Consider the following 15,951-nt stretch of genomic DNA (forward strand, 5'->3'; position numbering starts at 1 on the left):
AACCCTCAATCTGAATAATGAGTCAATTTAGATTCCTCTCAACTATACCTGGCAATTTTCAATCTACAGATGATTATAGAAATCAAAATGAAACCAATAAACACAGCAATGTCCTGGGTTTTTTAATTTTTTGCTTAAGCAAAAAGTCTTTTACTGTTGAATGTTTGGTTAATGGCTTATATTGAAAATATACAAGAATAGACAAATATAACTGGGTAAATGTAATGAGTGTCAAGTCTACAAACACAAGTGCCTAAACCTCAGGGAAAGAGCATTTTTAAACTGTGCATACTAACCTGACCTGTTGGTCCAGTCTGTTAATGTAATACCACAAAGGAAAGGGTGGGATATATTTTGTGTTCTACTAAATGTGAATTGCCTTTGTACTCCTGATCATAGACACACAGACTCTGCTCTTCTAGCAGTAGCCTTAAAGACATTACTAATGAGATAACGATACTCAACGCCTGCAAAATGTACATCCCAGTGATTGTCTTGGGCATGTGTGATTTTCATGACCTAAACCTTTTTTTAAATAGAACTTCTGTATTTATTTGAAACATATCTGCTCCCATGGCCTTATAAAACTATGTTTCTCAAACAGTTAATTTAAAAAACAATGGCTTGATTTCCACAGTGGTATGCATTTTGCCACAGCAGACAATTACATTATTTCCAAGATGTTGATATAATTAAAAATGAGAATTAGTGTGCAATTGGGTGCCCTCTTCTCATGGTAAGGGAGACTGTGCCGCAGTTACAGCATCTGATTCAAAGCAAACCAACATTGAATAAAATTAGCAAAAGAGCTGCAAACGTACAGATTCTAAAAGAAAGGCCATAAGATTGAATTTACTCAATGCTTAACATAAGGCATGCAGTAGTATTTGTGAGGGCCATTTCAGGTCTTTTGTAAGTAAAATGTTTTTTTCAAATTGTTTCTTTACCAAAAGCCTTAACAGACAGTAAAACGTCTCTGCTTACACATTTTTTTACATTATGTATGGGTGTTTAACATGAAAGCAGACCAATGTATTTCCATTTTTTGAGAGGAGTCTAAGCATTTTACCAAACAAAGTCACAAAACAATCTGTGCCTCTACATGAGGCATCTGCCACGATCTATGGCCTATATTGATTATTTCTATATTGATGTGATTCAGTATAGGAAGGAAAATTGAGGTTTCTAATGTTTTTGTTGTGACTATTATCAGGGTCTAGAGGTAATCATTTTAAAGATTCAAAGATTAGAGTTTTTTAGACTGCTATATCTTCAAATAAGTTCACATATGTATTCATTTTTTAAACGTTTTAAAACTGAACAATAGAACAGTGTTTCTCCTTTTGAACCCTTTACCTAGAATTATCTTGCATCATTTGAAGCATTAGTTAGGAAAAATGGATGTTCCAGCTAATATTTTAAGATTTTTAATTTGTATTTTTGTGTTTGCTATTGCAAGTCGTAAGAGTCTCTTTCAGTTTGGAGATACACATACATTGTAATATTCTAGTCTAAAGCACATTTTTTCCAGACCATGGGTGTTTTTGAAAGGCACCAATTCAGTTTACATAGGAAGTGACAAGGAAGAAATAATAAACAATTCAGATCAAATTAACAAAACGTACTGTAGACCAATGATTAAGATTTACTGGGCCTGTATAGAATGTGTTATATTCAGCACTAGCGCTAAAAATATGGTATGTCTTGAGATTAGCTTCAAAAGGGTTTTCATAATGGTATTTTAACAGATTCAGCTTCTTTACAATTCTTAAGTTACAATCATAAAACAAATAGTTAACATAATTTCTGTGCTCCTTTTCTACCATGGCTAGCCTAGTTTTCACAGCAGAAACAAAGCTTGTATTTATACATACATGGTAACCCGAAGACAACTTGAAAGAGTATATTACAAACATTTTCAATGTACAAAAATCCTCTCTAAATTATACCTTGCTGACTCAATTCAGCTTTCATATGTTTACTAATAGTTAGAAAATATAGTTTTGTATTTTTTCAACCTTGAAGCAGTGCACACATATACAAAGTGTGTTTCAACTCTGCCACACAGATATCAGTAGCTTTTACAGAACAACGAATATATACGTTTGCACAAACAGCAAACTTTGTCTTTTAGCCAGTATAAGAAAATAGAGGCTGGGAAGCTGACTGTATTGTAAAACTTAACAGAATATATTTTACCTCTTACTCTAGCTCCTCCAGAATGATACAAAAAAGAGAATTTTCTTTGCATTCCTTATGCATTTGACAGCATAAAGAGTCGTATTAACATATAATAAATCCATGTCTTGTTTTAATGTAATGTGTTTCCATGTATTTTTTATATTTAACATGTACAGCTTCAATATTCGACTATACGTTAATTATTTTCCTAGATTCTAACACTCAAGCTGGCCTAACTATTTGAATTCTCTTAGTGTTTTTTAAAAACCTTTTTACAGTAGAGGCACAGGCTGTCATGTTGTTCGTTGATTTGAGTCCTGAATGCATTCAGAGAGAACATGGACCCCTGATGAGTCATAGATTTTAGAGGCAGTCGTGAGGCTAAAGATGCAGTTTGTTTCTCAGGTAGGACTGATATCCAGAGGACTAATTTTGTAGTTGTTGACCACCTTTGCCTACCACATCTTGAATTTGCTTAATCTTGAAAAGGCAGCATAGTTGACTTGTGATTTGAAATAAACAAACCTCTGGGCATGCACTGTTGGTTTCACATCAGGTTTGTTTCACATCAGGAGATTTGTAAACCTGAGGCTTCAAAGAACAGTCAAAGCGTTAAACAGGATATCCTCTACCACAAAATGAAAGGTCAGCCGAGAACAGTATTCTCTGGCACCTCCCCTAGTAAGTCTTCTGTCTCAAAATAAGAAGACCATCACTCCAGCTCATTAACTTAGTTTGCTCCAGAGTCTTTCATTAGAATTTAAAAGAAAGAAGCCAATCTACTTTTCTCAATAGGTAGTCTGATTTTTAAGCTTTTTTTCTGTTACCCCAGATCAAGTATCTGCTAGTTTATAGTTTTATAAATCGATACTAGACTGTGTAACCTTTCATAGCCCTTAAGAATACCTCATACATCATCGGGCTAACATGTTCTTAATTTGTGAGGCCAGTGAACACCTCTACAGCTTAGTTTTGTATGTTTTCCAGATGGTGCTGCACCATGTTTGCGTTGTAGCAAATATAGAACAGTGGTAATCTAGCATGGGGCCTATCATCTTCTGCACTGTACTGACCCGCTTTTATTTTGTAGACTGCAGTGGTCTCGGCTTAATCAGGAGTTGGATGCAGCCACGAGCTTCTGAAAAGGCTGTGGTCTGCTGTTCCTTGGAGAGGGAACTATTTAACATGACTGCTGGGGACTTACACTTTGAGGAAAGTCTCATAGTCATATTGCCCACATTGTAGTTCGTAAGAAAGGCCCCAATGTTTTTATGGCAGGCTTCAAACCCAACCAGTAATTTGGCTTTGTTTGTATTTGAGGCTATTCTGCTCTTGTGCATTCAAGCCTGGTTGTCCCATGTCAGCGAAGACGAATGAGAAGACTGTGCCTTAAAAACACCTTAGGGAGCACTGGCTGCACATCATCCAGGTAGATGTGAAACACTATCCCTTCATGTCCAACAGGTCATGTAACTAAGGAGAAACCCTGGGGCATATTGCAGCGACATACCACTCCAGTACACTCAATCTGACCTATCCCTTCCCATTCTAGCTTATTTACCAATTAGTCATCAAACCACTTAAGGAGACTGGCAGCCTCATAATGAGCTGTAGCACATGAAAGGGACCCCATGGTTCTTGTTATCAAAAGTAGACAAAAAGCACAGCAATCCTGAAAGTGCGCAGATTTCACTTTCCTCCATCATCATCAGCGTCTTCCTGATATCGAGTGATAACGTTTCATCATGGCTACACTTGTCGGCATCAGCCTTCCTCCGATGGCCCAGGGGGTTATAAACCTACAGAGGGAAGCCATACGACCGTCTGCCTATTTAGAATCGAGGGTCAGGATGGCTATTTTTCCACTGTCTGTTACCTCCAGTAATATCTTGGTGGTGAGGGAAAGTAAAAATAGAGAAATGACCTCTTGCAACTTGGGACACAAATTCCCCATGTTTCCAGGCCATTCGTTTTTCTTTTTCCAAAAAACTGACTCCTGCTTTGAAAGTTTGATTTTCGAAAAAAAACTTGTGGAAATTTGGTGTAAATGCCAGACACAAATGACGGATGCACACCAAACGTTTGGTTGGCTTTATATGGTCTGCCATCATGGCGGTTCACACAAACTCACAGAGTTCACCGTTGGGTCTTTACTCTATTTGCAAAAGTGTAAATCTGACCTCAGTGTATGCTAGCTCACATCACTGTTTCTCATCCGTCTTTTGAACTGTCACTCAAAGATTAAGTATGACATTGGTTCTATAATTAGCATTTTTTAAGAACATTTTTCAGAAAAGTTCTACATGAATGAGTTTACAATCTATAGTAACGGGACATGTAAAATTGAAAGAGCAGCTAGGAAAAATTAATCGTTGTGCAGATTTTGTCTACATTTTCCGCTTCCCTGTAGGTGTAGGTGAGAAATGTCGGAGATATGGAATGTAACCTTCCTGGCCAAGTGATCCAGTGTTAGCTTTGCACAGGACTGTTTTATATTCCCCTCTCTCTCTATAAGGATGGCCTATAGTCATATAAATCATTAAGAAAAGATTTGTGTGTTAATATCTGAATGCATATTTCGACTGCTATATACGTCAAGTTCCTATTTCTACTTCAACAAATAAAACATTATTTTTAAAAGATGAGTACATAGAGATTACGTAAATGTGAGGACGTAAACAAAATGTAGTGTGAACTTTATAAGAAACAGACAAAACATAATCTAGATTATGCAATTTCTACCCTAGACATTCCAGTGAAAAACTGACCTTCATATGTGTAATGTAGATTTGGCTTAACTGCAATCAGCTTTAAACTATACCTCGAAACTGTGAGTTACCACATTTTGCCGTAGACATAAAAAGACAACCTTTTGCACCCATGTCAATGCCCTAACATGTCTTCGTCCATCAAAGTCACTAAAGTCATGTACTTTGCTCCGACTGGGTAGTGTGTTGATAATCTTCTTCTTAAGAAGTCAGTGTAATTCCCTGCTTATATATGGGCCATCGAGTGCCTACAAGTGACCACAAATCAATCTGTTTTCGACAATGCCAGTTTATCAGCTCCATTAGGTTTGGCATCCATGTTTTGGCTGATATTGACATTAATACCATTCCACACGGTACAACTCGATGCGCTGCAGCTCCTGAAAAAACGTTCTGTCCTTCGTTGTAGACGGAGTACATGAATGCGCTGTTGCTGGCTGGCACAGCATACTGCCTGCAGCAAATCAGGTCTACTTTTCACATAGCAATCCTCCCTTCTGCTCACATAGCATCCAGTCTTCCCCTTGGGAGGTCCACAAAATACATCCTCAGTAGAATGATTGTAAGCCGGGGCATTTCATGAAGAATGTAAGAGAGATATCCTTCAGTGTCTACACTCTTAGCGGGTAGATTAAGTATTACTAAAAAAAAAAATACAATGCAAATAAGTGGGATTTGAATTTTGTCACAGATTCAATTTTGTCACAGATCCCTGTAGGATGTGAAAAGTAGACAGCTCAAATTACACTTCGATCTCTGAGCAAATCTTCCTAGCCTGTTGTTTTTAGTTTGTCAATACTATTGACTAGACAATAAACAGATGAGTGGTCCATCCAGTTTTACTATCACAAACGAACACAGTGTGTTTACATCAATGAGCATTTCAATTTGAGAAGTGATGTGTGATTTTGTTCCTAATGCCCCATTTCCATGTTCATGTGCATGTCTAGTGGTACACCAGTATGCAAAAGGGAATTCAGTAAAGCCACGCTTTTACCAATAGCTCCTAATTGCTAGCAACACTGCATACTAATCGTTGCATGTACATTATAAGGTTTGGCCATTTAGGACCACAGTCTTTGATGGTAAAATCAATGATATCTCCTTTATGTTAGGGCCACTCTTCAGGAATCTTAGGTTCCCTCTTGAAACAAGAAACTCATTAGGCACTCAACCCAGCTCCTCGTCCATGTACAGGTTTGCTTGAACTAGACCTTGAGATTCCTGAAACCTGTCTAGCCTTGAGGGAAAATTCCTATTTAGTGATGCTCCGTGTAGTATTTATGTTGCTTATAAAGCCTGTATGCAGGATACCTGAGAAGGTGACCTTCCAACTGCATGCATAACAAAATTAGGACACCATACTGTTATTGGCAGCGGCAATACAAACCCACGCCAATCTCTTTGTATTGGTGGGTTATATCTCAGAATCTGAACTTAGATCCGCACTGGGCTATAATTGTTTTAGGAATTGGCTGTACCTTATCTAATGCATGCGTGTTTCTTGTATATCCCTTACCAGTTTCTAAGATTTAATAAAATAAATCAGATTCATGCTTCTTGATTTAAGATGGATCAGGATTAACTGAATTCTCAGTTGCTTTGGAATCTATTTTCTGGGGTGTAATGCGTGAGACCAATTCCATTCCTGATTACAAATTTAAATATCAGCTGATTTAGAAGGTATAAGGATTGTTTTTGAAGGCCTACTTGGAGGTGTGCCCTAAATGTATATGGACTATGTTTGGTGAGATATGTCTCCTCTAGTTCTGTAGAGATCAGTACATAAGATTGTTACAGTTCCGGGCGGCTCTCATTGTCAAAGCACGGGCAATTCCATAGTCTATGTAGCCACCATATTATGATGAGTAAGGATGCAATTATCTTCCTCTCAGTAGGTAACTATGTGCCCATAAACTGGGCCACGTAAGAAGCAAAGATGCATGTGTGTAGTATAGGCTGTAAGGGTTATTGAAGTCTCTTTTTCAAAATTGGAGAATTTTGTAACTAAGCATTCTCATTTTTTCATAAATGATTGTCCACAGGAGTAAGAGTAGATAGGAGGTGTGACTTCTAATCTGACTCCCATCATTAGCTGCACTTGATATACTCCCTGCTTTCTTTTATTTTATTTTTGCCTTTGTGAAGCTGATCTTTGGCTCTGTGTGTTGTTCCAAAGGACCATAACAACAGTTTCCAAATTAATAGGATTTCTGTTACTTTCTCACACACCCTCAGGAGATCTGAGCAAACCTTACAGTACGGGACATGCATCAAAACAGCTACATCATCTTAATCTTCTCTGCCTGACACATATACTTGAAGGCTTCCAACCTGGCCACAGTTTTGTTCAGTTTTCATGCCAGCTCTTTTCACTCTGTAAGAGGCCACCTACTTTATCTCTTTACCTCTTACCCCACACCTGGTTGAAAGGAACACACTGTTGTGCTTCCAATGCTTTTCAACAAGGAACCTCTCCTCCCCAGACACCCCATGCCAAGAATTATTGCTGTGGATTACGTAACATTAGATAGGTCTGTGTATTTTCTATCACATGGTTCACCAGGCAAAATACCTGTTTCTCTCATCCTAATAATGACCTGTTTAAGTTATGGGTGACATCACATTCTTGTGGTGAGTGCTGGCTACAGTGTTGTCAACAAATTAAAGAGATTATACAATTGACCCTCTGGTCACCTAGGCAAAGAACATTCCCATTAGCGTACTGCTGATGTTGCACAATGATACAGATGATCTTGGTACCACATTTTTGTTGGTAGGTTAGGGTAGCCTTCTCCAGAACAATGATTGCGATGGACTCTGCCTCAGGAACACTTAGAGAATCACTAGTGGAGTATCATGTGATCAGTCAGGTTACTGTATAGGAAATTCATAGGGCAAATGTGAGTTAAGGATGCATATTCCAAGACATTGATCCATCCTTTGCCAAGGATGATGTAAATACATTTCCTCCCTGCATCAATTATCAGTTGCCCAAAGACAACGCACTTTATATACATTGGCCACAAAAGTAATTTGATTTGGCTGGAATGCATCCATCTAGAAAAATATACAGATGTCTTTTTTGAACCAACATAAAGGTGAGGCACTGGGATGATTTTTCAAGATGGTGCCTACCCTGGCACAGAAGAGGCACCTGACGCTTGCCTGTTGGAGAGTTTACAGAATTGGCCACATCACTGTTCTTTTGTGTTGCATTAAATGATGAATCCAACACTCTCCAATATTTCTCATTGAGAGTGCTGCTTAGGGTGGCACTTTTGGTTGTAATCAGTCTGTCTGACTGCTCTATTTTTATTTCTCCTTTCCATTTTATAAATGGGTGTCCTCTTCTTCGTCATCCAGATCCTCCTTTGCTAGGTTATCCAAGGGGACGATCCAGCTGTCCCCAAGGTCTCCGTTCAGACCGGTCTTCTTCTCCTGCATCTCAGGGGAGGTCTCCATAACGTCCAGTGTTGGATTATCATGGTATCCATTCTCCATGGTCTGCAGTTCTTCTGTGAGGCGCTGTTGAATGAAAGACGCAAACAAGGCAGTCAGGGCTGAGGGAATACGACACAATGCATTAGGTTTCATAACATGTATCATAACCTACTGAGCTCTAGCCTCTTCCAAGCAGCAGAAGAAATTATTTCAGACCACCCAACAAGTATGTAATTATGTAAGTAAGTAGTATGTCATAGTGAAGTGAAAAAACATGTGAAACGAGCATTGGAGCAAAAGACTCACCATCTCTGCAGTGGGAGTGGGTTTAAACACTTCACCTGCCAGCTCTGTGCACCATTACCAACAATTAATGAATGGCCATCAGCAACAGTTTATAACAGTTTGACAGGGAAATCTGTTTATTATAGACAGTCCCTATAATGTTATTTGGTGCTTACAATACGCTGCTTGAGTTAACACTTCTCAGGATGCATATGTAGATTATTCCCTGTGTATTTGTTCCTGGTACCTCTATACAAACCCTTCGTCTGTGGGAACTCACATTCTTCTGCTAAGTTACTTACTGTTACTTTAAACTTCCAGGAGGTAGCATCAAAGCATTAGAGACAATGTGGAAAAAGAGATTGAATCTAGAAACCAGGAAAAAATAAAAGCAAGTAGAAACTAGCAGGGGGTGAGGAAGGACCTTTGGGAATTGGATGGTGCTGCAAAAACGGTAAAATAGCACCAAACACTAGCACAGTGCCTTTTGAGTAGCCTGGCTTTTTCAACTGAGCAGCAGTGAGGAATAGAAGGTGCAAACTACTGCCATGCACCCCTTAACCAAAATGTATCCAACTGTGAGAATTAAGAGGTTTTCTGTTTCATGTCCTCCGTGCTGGGACTTTGCCGCTGTTACCGCTGAAAGCTTTCTCTTATTCTGCCTTTTTTGAAATGCCTAACTTTTGACACTGTGGCCCATATTTATACTCTGTTTGCGCTGGATTTGCGTCATTTTTTTTTACGCAAATTCAGCCAAACTTACCTCCATATTTATACTTTGGCACTAGACCCATCTAGCACCAAAGTTATGGAGTTTGAGTCATTTTTTGTTCGTGAAAACCTACCTTGTGCTAATGACATGCAAGGTAGGCGTTCCCGTGCAAAAAATTACTCTAAGGCATGTGCGCCTTATTTATCCTCCGGTGTCAAAATGACGCACAGGAGGAGGCGGGCCTTAAAACAAGGCGCCCAGCCGGATTTGAGCCGTTTTTTAACGCCTGGGTCAGGGCAGGGGTTAAGGGACCTGTGGGCTCATTTCCATGGTCTCCGACAGGTGCCCTTCCCTGCACCCAAGAACATCCCCTGCCACCCTCGCCCACCCCTGGAGGACACCCATGGATGGGGGGACCCATCAATGGTGAGTGCAGGTAAGTATAATTTTTTTTTTTATTAAAAGGCATAGTGGGGCCTAACTTGGGCCCCCCACATGCCACTGTGGTCAATGGCCATGCCCAGGGGACAGAAGTCCCCTGGGCATGGCCATTGGGCAGGGGGACATGACTCCTGTCTTTGCTAAGACAGGAGTCATTTCCATGGGGGTTGTGTGTCAAAAAAGGACGCTAGTCAGGTTAGAGCCAATATTTTTGACTCTAACCTGACTTGCACCATGCTTTGGCGCACAACCCCTAGATTTCCCTTCGCCTCCGCTGCCCGGTTACCGTCATTTATTTTGCCGCTAACCAGGCCATTCCATAAATAAGGCGCCTGGCTGGCGCGTTGGAATGGCGTTAGCGGAGGTAAACTTTTTGACGCAAATCTGCGCTAGCGCTGATTTGCATCAAAAAGTATAAATATGGGCCTGTATTTTTTTTATTTGAAAACCCCACTTTCTTTCTAGTAATATTTTTTTCTCTTTACGTTTTCAAAGAGAACAGAGGAATCTCCAACTCAGAGGGAAAGAGAGCATCAAACTTCAAGATCATTAGCACAGTGTATATATGGTCAATCAGCTCACAGAGTTCTCCCCGTGTGCCCCAGGATATTCTAGTAGTGTTAACAGATATTTGCATTCCCAATTCCCACTCAGTTATAGGAAGCAAAAGGTGAGACAATGCACAGGGATTCAAAAGTGCATCTTGCACCTACAGCAAGTGCAATATCTCATTCCCTTCTTGAAATTGCAAGCCCTTTTATAAGAATCTTTATTTGAATCACTGATGGCCAATAAATAAATCTCTTTAAATTCACCATAGGCATATGGACTACCCTCACAATGGTGTTACTGTACTGTCTGTGATATTGAATCCTGTTTTCTGTATCTCATTGGTCTTTGACAGTGACCCAAAATAAGAATACTCATAAACTGTTTCAGAACACTTCAGCAGCTGTGCACCTCATGGATAGTTAACAAGAGTCGAGGAATGGCATTAACATCATTAAGTACCAGATCGGTCAGCTGCATCAAGATCTTCAGGAATGCTGATTTAGGGCTCTGTACCATCTCATCCTCAAAGCCTTCGCGACTCCTACCACCCAGCCGTTAGCAGTGACGATTTCACACATTGTATCAAATGTGGTGGACAGATCACTTAGCAAGAGGATGAAGAACAGGTGGTTGTGACAGACTGAAGCAGTGCTTAGTGTGTAAAATAAAAAAATAAAGCAATAAGTCCAGGGGGAACACATTTCTTCTTAGGAGTCTACCACCAGCGCTGACAAATGCTGGGGTTGCTGAATCTTGTTATCAGCTGATACCTCCGTCTACCCATCACCCTGCACTTCCTGTATCTTTATTCTTGCAGATTCTTATTCATACTTTCATTTGTCTTTTACACTGAGTCTCGGCCTTTATCGTCCTCCTTTGCTTTTCCTCTTTTTCCTTTTTCTCTGTGGCTGCGGGTCAAAGTCTGGTGTTCTAGATCAAGGCCTCATAGTAACTAAAGAAGTGGGTCACAAGCTGTACTACAAGTACAAACCAATTGTCAGCCGGTGGCAAGACCACCTGCCTACCAAGTCTCAATAGGCTGAAACATGGGGGCAGGTCATTAGTAATAGATGGCTCTTTGCTTTGGAACAGACCTACTCCAGTAATAAAAACACAGCCAGACTACATAGTCTTCAAATAACTACTGACAAATAAGAGCTTAGACAATAATATGACTTTGACTCAGGCCCCACACACAGAGACAAGTGATGCTGAACGAATAGATCCATGATGTCTAAAGTCTAAAAAATTATTAACTGAATTTCCCTTTCACCGTTCCACTATTTACAGCGTTTGCAATCACAAATGCCCATGAAACAGGCAGCACATGGATCCCAGTCCACACATGAAGGATTACAAATGAACCAGGTTTCTACTTGGTCTGTAGCACATGTGAATTTGTAATGCCCCCTTGGCACTCCTCAACTATGTTCTCCAGAACGCAGTAGATTTAAAGTTATGGCAGGGTTAAAAAGACAGTTGTGTTTTAGTGCCCTTGTCTGCAGAGATCTGTGTGTAGTCGATAGGGCTCACGTTTTCATGTTTGAATCCCTGGTTGGCTAGTCCAAAGTTTAATCCTTCAGAGAACGATTAAATAAGTGCAGTATAAAGAGCCTATCATATACGAACCCTGAACTCGGACCTGAAGTGTGGCAGGGACAAAGCAAGTCTGCCTGCTGCACTTCTGTTAGGAATTACTGTCAAATTAGAGCTGTTTGAACTGTTGTTGTTCCATGGTTACTGGGTGAGCCCTGGCCTTCCAAACAAGCTCCACTCTTTTTTATAAAACTGTCCATGTTCAGTTCAAATCATACCTGTTATTTAAATGTCAATTCAGATTGTGGCTTAAACCAGCGGTTTCCAACCTGTGGTCTGTGGACACATTCCCAGGGGGTCCGCAGGCCTGGGAGCACAGAAAGGTACTTCTTCAGCTAGGGCCTGACAGAAACACGTGCATCTTTTTGTATGTGCAGCAGTTGTAAAAGCACGCCTAAGTTCCTTGTACATCCAGCAGCTTTCCGGTGAAAATGAAAGCATCAAGATTACTCTGGTGATTAATGTTGCTGCTGGTGAGAGATGGGAGTTTTGTCTGGTGGCAGTTTTGGCTCATCTAAGGTATGGCAGATGGTTAATATGCCTGATACAAATAACATGTATCATGCAGAGAAAAGTATCTTATGTGCCCAACACAGTGAGTTACTGCTTTTGTCACAGAGATTCTTTTGTTACTGTGCAGTTCATAAATTGCAATCCTAATCTAGCACAGTGAGCTATGTACAGACATCAAAGAGCTGCATGCAAGCTGCAAGACACAAATTAGAAAGTTTGTTTTTTCCCCCAGCCTTTCATTCCCTTATGCTGCTAAAACAAAAGTTTTGCGTGCTTAAAAATACATTCTTATTATTAAAGTCAATGCTAACCACTGTGTTATGTTCTGAATCCTGAGTCGGTGCTTCTCCGGACCAAGCACTCTTAGAAAAAGCCTACCATTGTGGATGACATGTGGGAGTTGCATGAATTAATCAGAGATGGGGTGTCCTCTGGACAGCTACTAGAGCTTTGGAAGAATTTGTCAAAGGTCAGGCCTGGGCATGTCTTACCAACCATTTGGAGGCGCCCCAAAAGAGTCCGCTTTTAGCCACAATCCACAACCTAAAACTGTAGACCTTGGAGTTGGATAACCTAACATGCTATCTTCGCACACTAGAACATAGAACAAGTTGAACTTGAATGAAAAATCATATAAAAATTAGGACAGAGCAGACCAATAAGAAAAGAATCGTGGCATAGTGCCAGAGAGCTTTGAATTAGCTTCTTACTTGGTCTTTTTTGTGCCTCTGCCGTTGGTGGCAACAGCTGTAGATGGCTGCAACAAGGAGCAAGACGGCAGCCAGGCACACAATTGTGATAATCAATGGGATGCTGATCCTGTCTTCATATTCCTCAGGTGGCACCTTTTCTCCTCCAGAGTTCTTGTCAATAAGGAACCCAAGCTGGGAAGAGGAAGGTACAGAATAAATTAGGCGCACATTAACAACGTTTGTCTGAAGAGAGCAGAGCATACGTTTTACACTTGGGGAAAAACATGCCAAAAGTCAAAAATATTGTGAGATTCGTGTCCTTCCATAACAGAAACCAGTTTTAGTTCTAGATCAGTTAGTTAATAAATCCCTTTGTGGATTCCACTGTCTTTCTCGGAAGGAGCACCAGTGCCCATTTCAGGAGAATTTACTATTTGCAGAAAATTAGGTTTTAGTTGCTTTGACTGAGATTTCTATGCCAAGTCTGGTTGAATGTCATGTTGTGAGAACAGTATTGTCTCTCAGAAATATTGTGTCCTAAATATTGGTTACAAAATATTGTCCCATTGGGTGTAGGTATTTTATTAATATCTCTAACGGGATGATATCTTTGTAATTTATTTTAGGATATGGTATTTCTGTCAGACAATATTTTAGTTACGATTTTCAAATACCATATTGCTCAGTTCTTTACTCTGTGATACAGCTTAGTGTATGAGCAAGGAAATGAGCATCAATGAAATGAAGACTAAGTTAATGCCATTGGGCACCAAGTGCCATCTAGAAAAAACATCTATTATTTGGGGCTTTGAGTAGCATCAAACTGGGCCTTGCTTGAAAATATAGTTAAAACCTCTTCAGGACCTAGCATGCTGAAAATGCAGTCAGTACATTTAAAACTAGATGTTTGCCCCAGTTGCTTGAAGTAGCATTTCTGCTGTATCATGCAAACGTAGACTCCACCACAAGTTTTGGAGTGGACTTTTGGGGCTATAATCCTACGCAGTTTCTTATTGACACTGAAAATTGGTTTTGAGAGGTCTTGGTTCAGATAAACGAATCAATTTAGGCTTGTATTAGGTTTCGATGTCAGCTCTGACATTATTGCAATGAACCCCATTTTATATTGAATCAGCTTGGAGACCACCTAGTTACACATTGCGTATTTACATTTCCTGCATTAGTTTGTGACTCCCACTGGTTAATTTTGCTTGTTCTGTTTCCTGGATGCAAGAGAGCTATCATAAAGGCTTCAGAAATGTGTGGAGCTCCTAGAGTGCAATAACATATTTTGGTATGAGAGTAGAGGTCTCTAAAAAAGGTCCATGACCCTTACCTTCACCAGAAGGCATGGATATCATAGTGTTTAGACAGCTCTTGTTTATCGGGAATTAGTTATCTGAATTGACAACTGTTCTTTATGATGAGTAGTACCTGACCTATTGCACACATTTAAATTTAGACAAATGTACGCAAAGGTGTTGCAAAGATTTGCCCAAGTGCCTGCTGTTTTTTAGCAGTAGTTATCTATTTATTCAACCTGGCGATAGAGAGGGAGCTAAAAAACTTCTTATCAAAATGTTCATTATTGTAACGCTTCTAACATCCTGACAGTAGCTTATGAGTAGAATGTACTACATTAAACTGGACCAAAGATGGAGGGACAGCATGAGGCAACACTTATTATTAAAATGTTCTTTTACACAAAGCTTCCTACATCCCGACAGTAGTTTATGAGCAAAACACCTTACATTAAACTAGGGAACAGATAGAGATGGAGCATGAAAGCAGCACTTATTATTAAAATTTTCTATTTTGTAAAGCTTCCTACATCCCAACAGGAGCTTATGAGTAGAACGTATTACATTAAACTAGGCAACAGATTGAAAATAGTATTGAAGCATGCAATTACCTTCTTCAGTTCCTCCGTTTTGCTCTTCAGAATTGTATCTATGTCTTCAGCCGCAGCATTCGCTAATGATAGAAGGGACAAATAGGAATACCCATTAATGTAATGGTTGGCGTTGTTGTCTTGTTATTTGCATACTCCATACTTCTGAAATACATCTGTAATGTACTCAAACACCACAATGCTGTTGAAAGAATAACAATGTATTTCCATTTCATAGATGTAGAGGAAAAACAATTTTCTTTTCCCAGTCCTGCGTCTCTAATAATCATCAACGAGAGGCATTTCAGAATGTTGCTTTGCATGATTATGTCTGGTTGAGTTTTAAAACTTCCTGTGACACCAAGCACCGGATGGCACCTTCCATTAATTGTCTGCAACCACTTCCACCATCCTGAAGAGCAATATTGCTACTAAGGTCAAGCAGTACTTCTGGGACCATGAGTGCCATGACATGAAATAGTTCTTGGAGAGTAGGTTGGAGGACAGATCTTTAGCTACATTCACCTTGCTAGAGAGAACACCATCCACACACTGCACGGAAACACAACATGTGTGGTACCCATGCTATAAGCCACATCTCATCATAAACACGTAGGATGAAGTGAAAGATGCTAGTTAGTGTGGACTTTACATGACAAGGGTTTTAAGACTCCTTTCCTAAAAGTGCAGGTAAAACAGCCTTTACTCAGACCTCAAATGCCACCAATAATCAGCAAGTCTGTAATCTGATGGAGTCCAGGGATGACCGCCATCTAATATAGGAACAGGTACACCTTGTCCGGTCTAGCAGACTCTTGTTGTGTGTATGTTCACAGAATTTAAATAATATATGGAACACCTGCCAGGACTCTCAGG

At 39.9% G+C, this 15,951-nt stretch overlaps 1 protein-coding gene across 2 annotated transcripts in view; it reads right to left on the minus strand.

Annotated features, from left to right (window-relative positions):
* Positions 1–1,411: 1,411 nt before the first annotated feature.
* Positions 1,412–15,951, minus strand: part of PODXL (podocalyxin like) — a 198,022-nt gene continuing 183,482 nt past the window's right edge. For both annotated transcript variants that reach the window (XM_069229310.1, XM_069229311.1), the window contains exons 7-9: positions 15,097–15,158; positions 13,203–13,376; positions 1,412–8,477 (exon numbers count right to left, since the gene is read on the minus strand). In XM_069229310.1, the coding sequence (XP_069085411.1) occupies positions 8,283–8,477; positions 13,203–13,376; positions 15,097–15,158 (431 nt within the window). In that variant the 3' untranslated portion in view covers positions 1,412–8,282. The remainder of the gene's footprint in view (positions 8,478–13,202; positions 13,377–15,096; positions 15,159–15,951) is intronic.

Source organism: Pleurodeles waltl, chromosome 4_1 (genome assembly GCF_031143425.1).
Source record: "Pleurodeles waltl isolate 20211129_DDA chromosome 4_1, aPleWal1.hap1.20221129, whole genome shotgun sequence".
NCBI lineage: Eukaryota > Metazoa > Chordata > Amphibia > Caudata > Salamandridae > Pleurodeles > Pleurodeles waltl.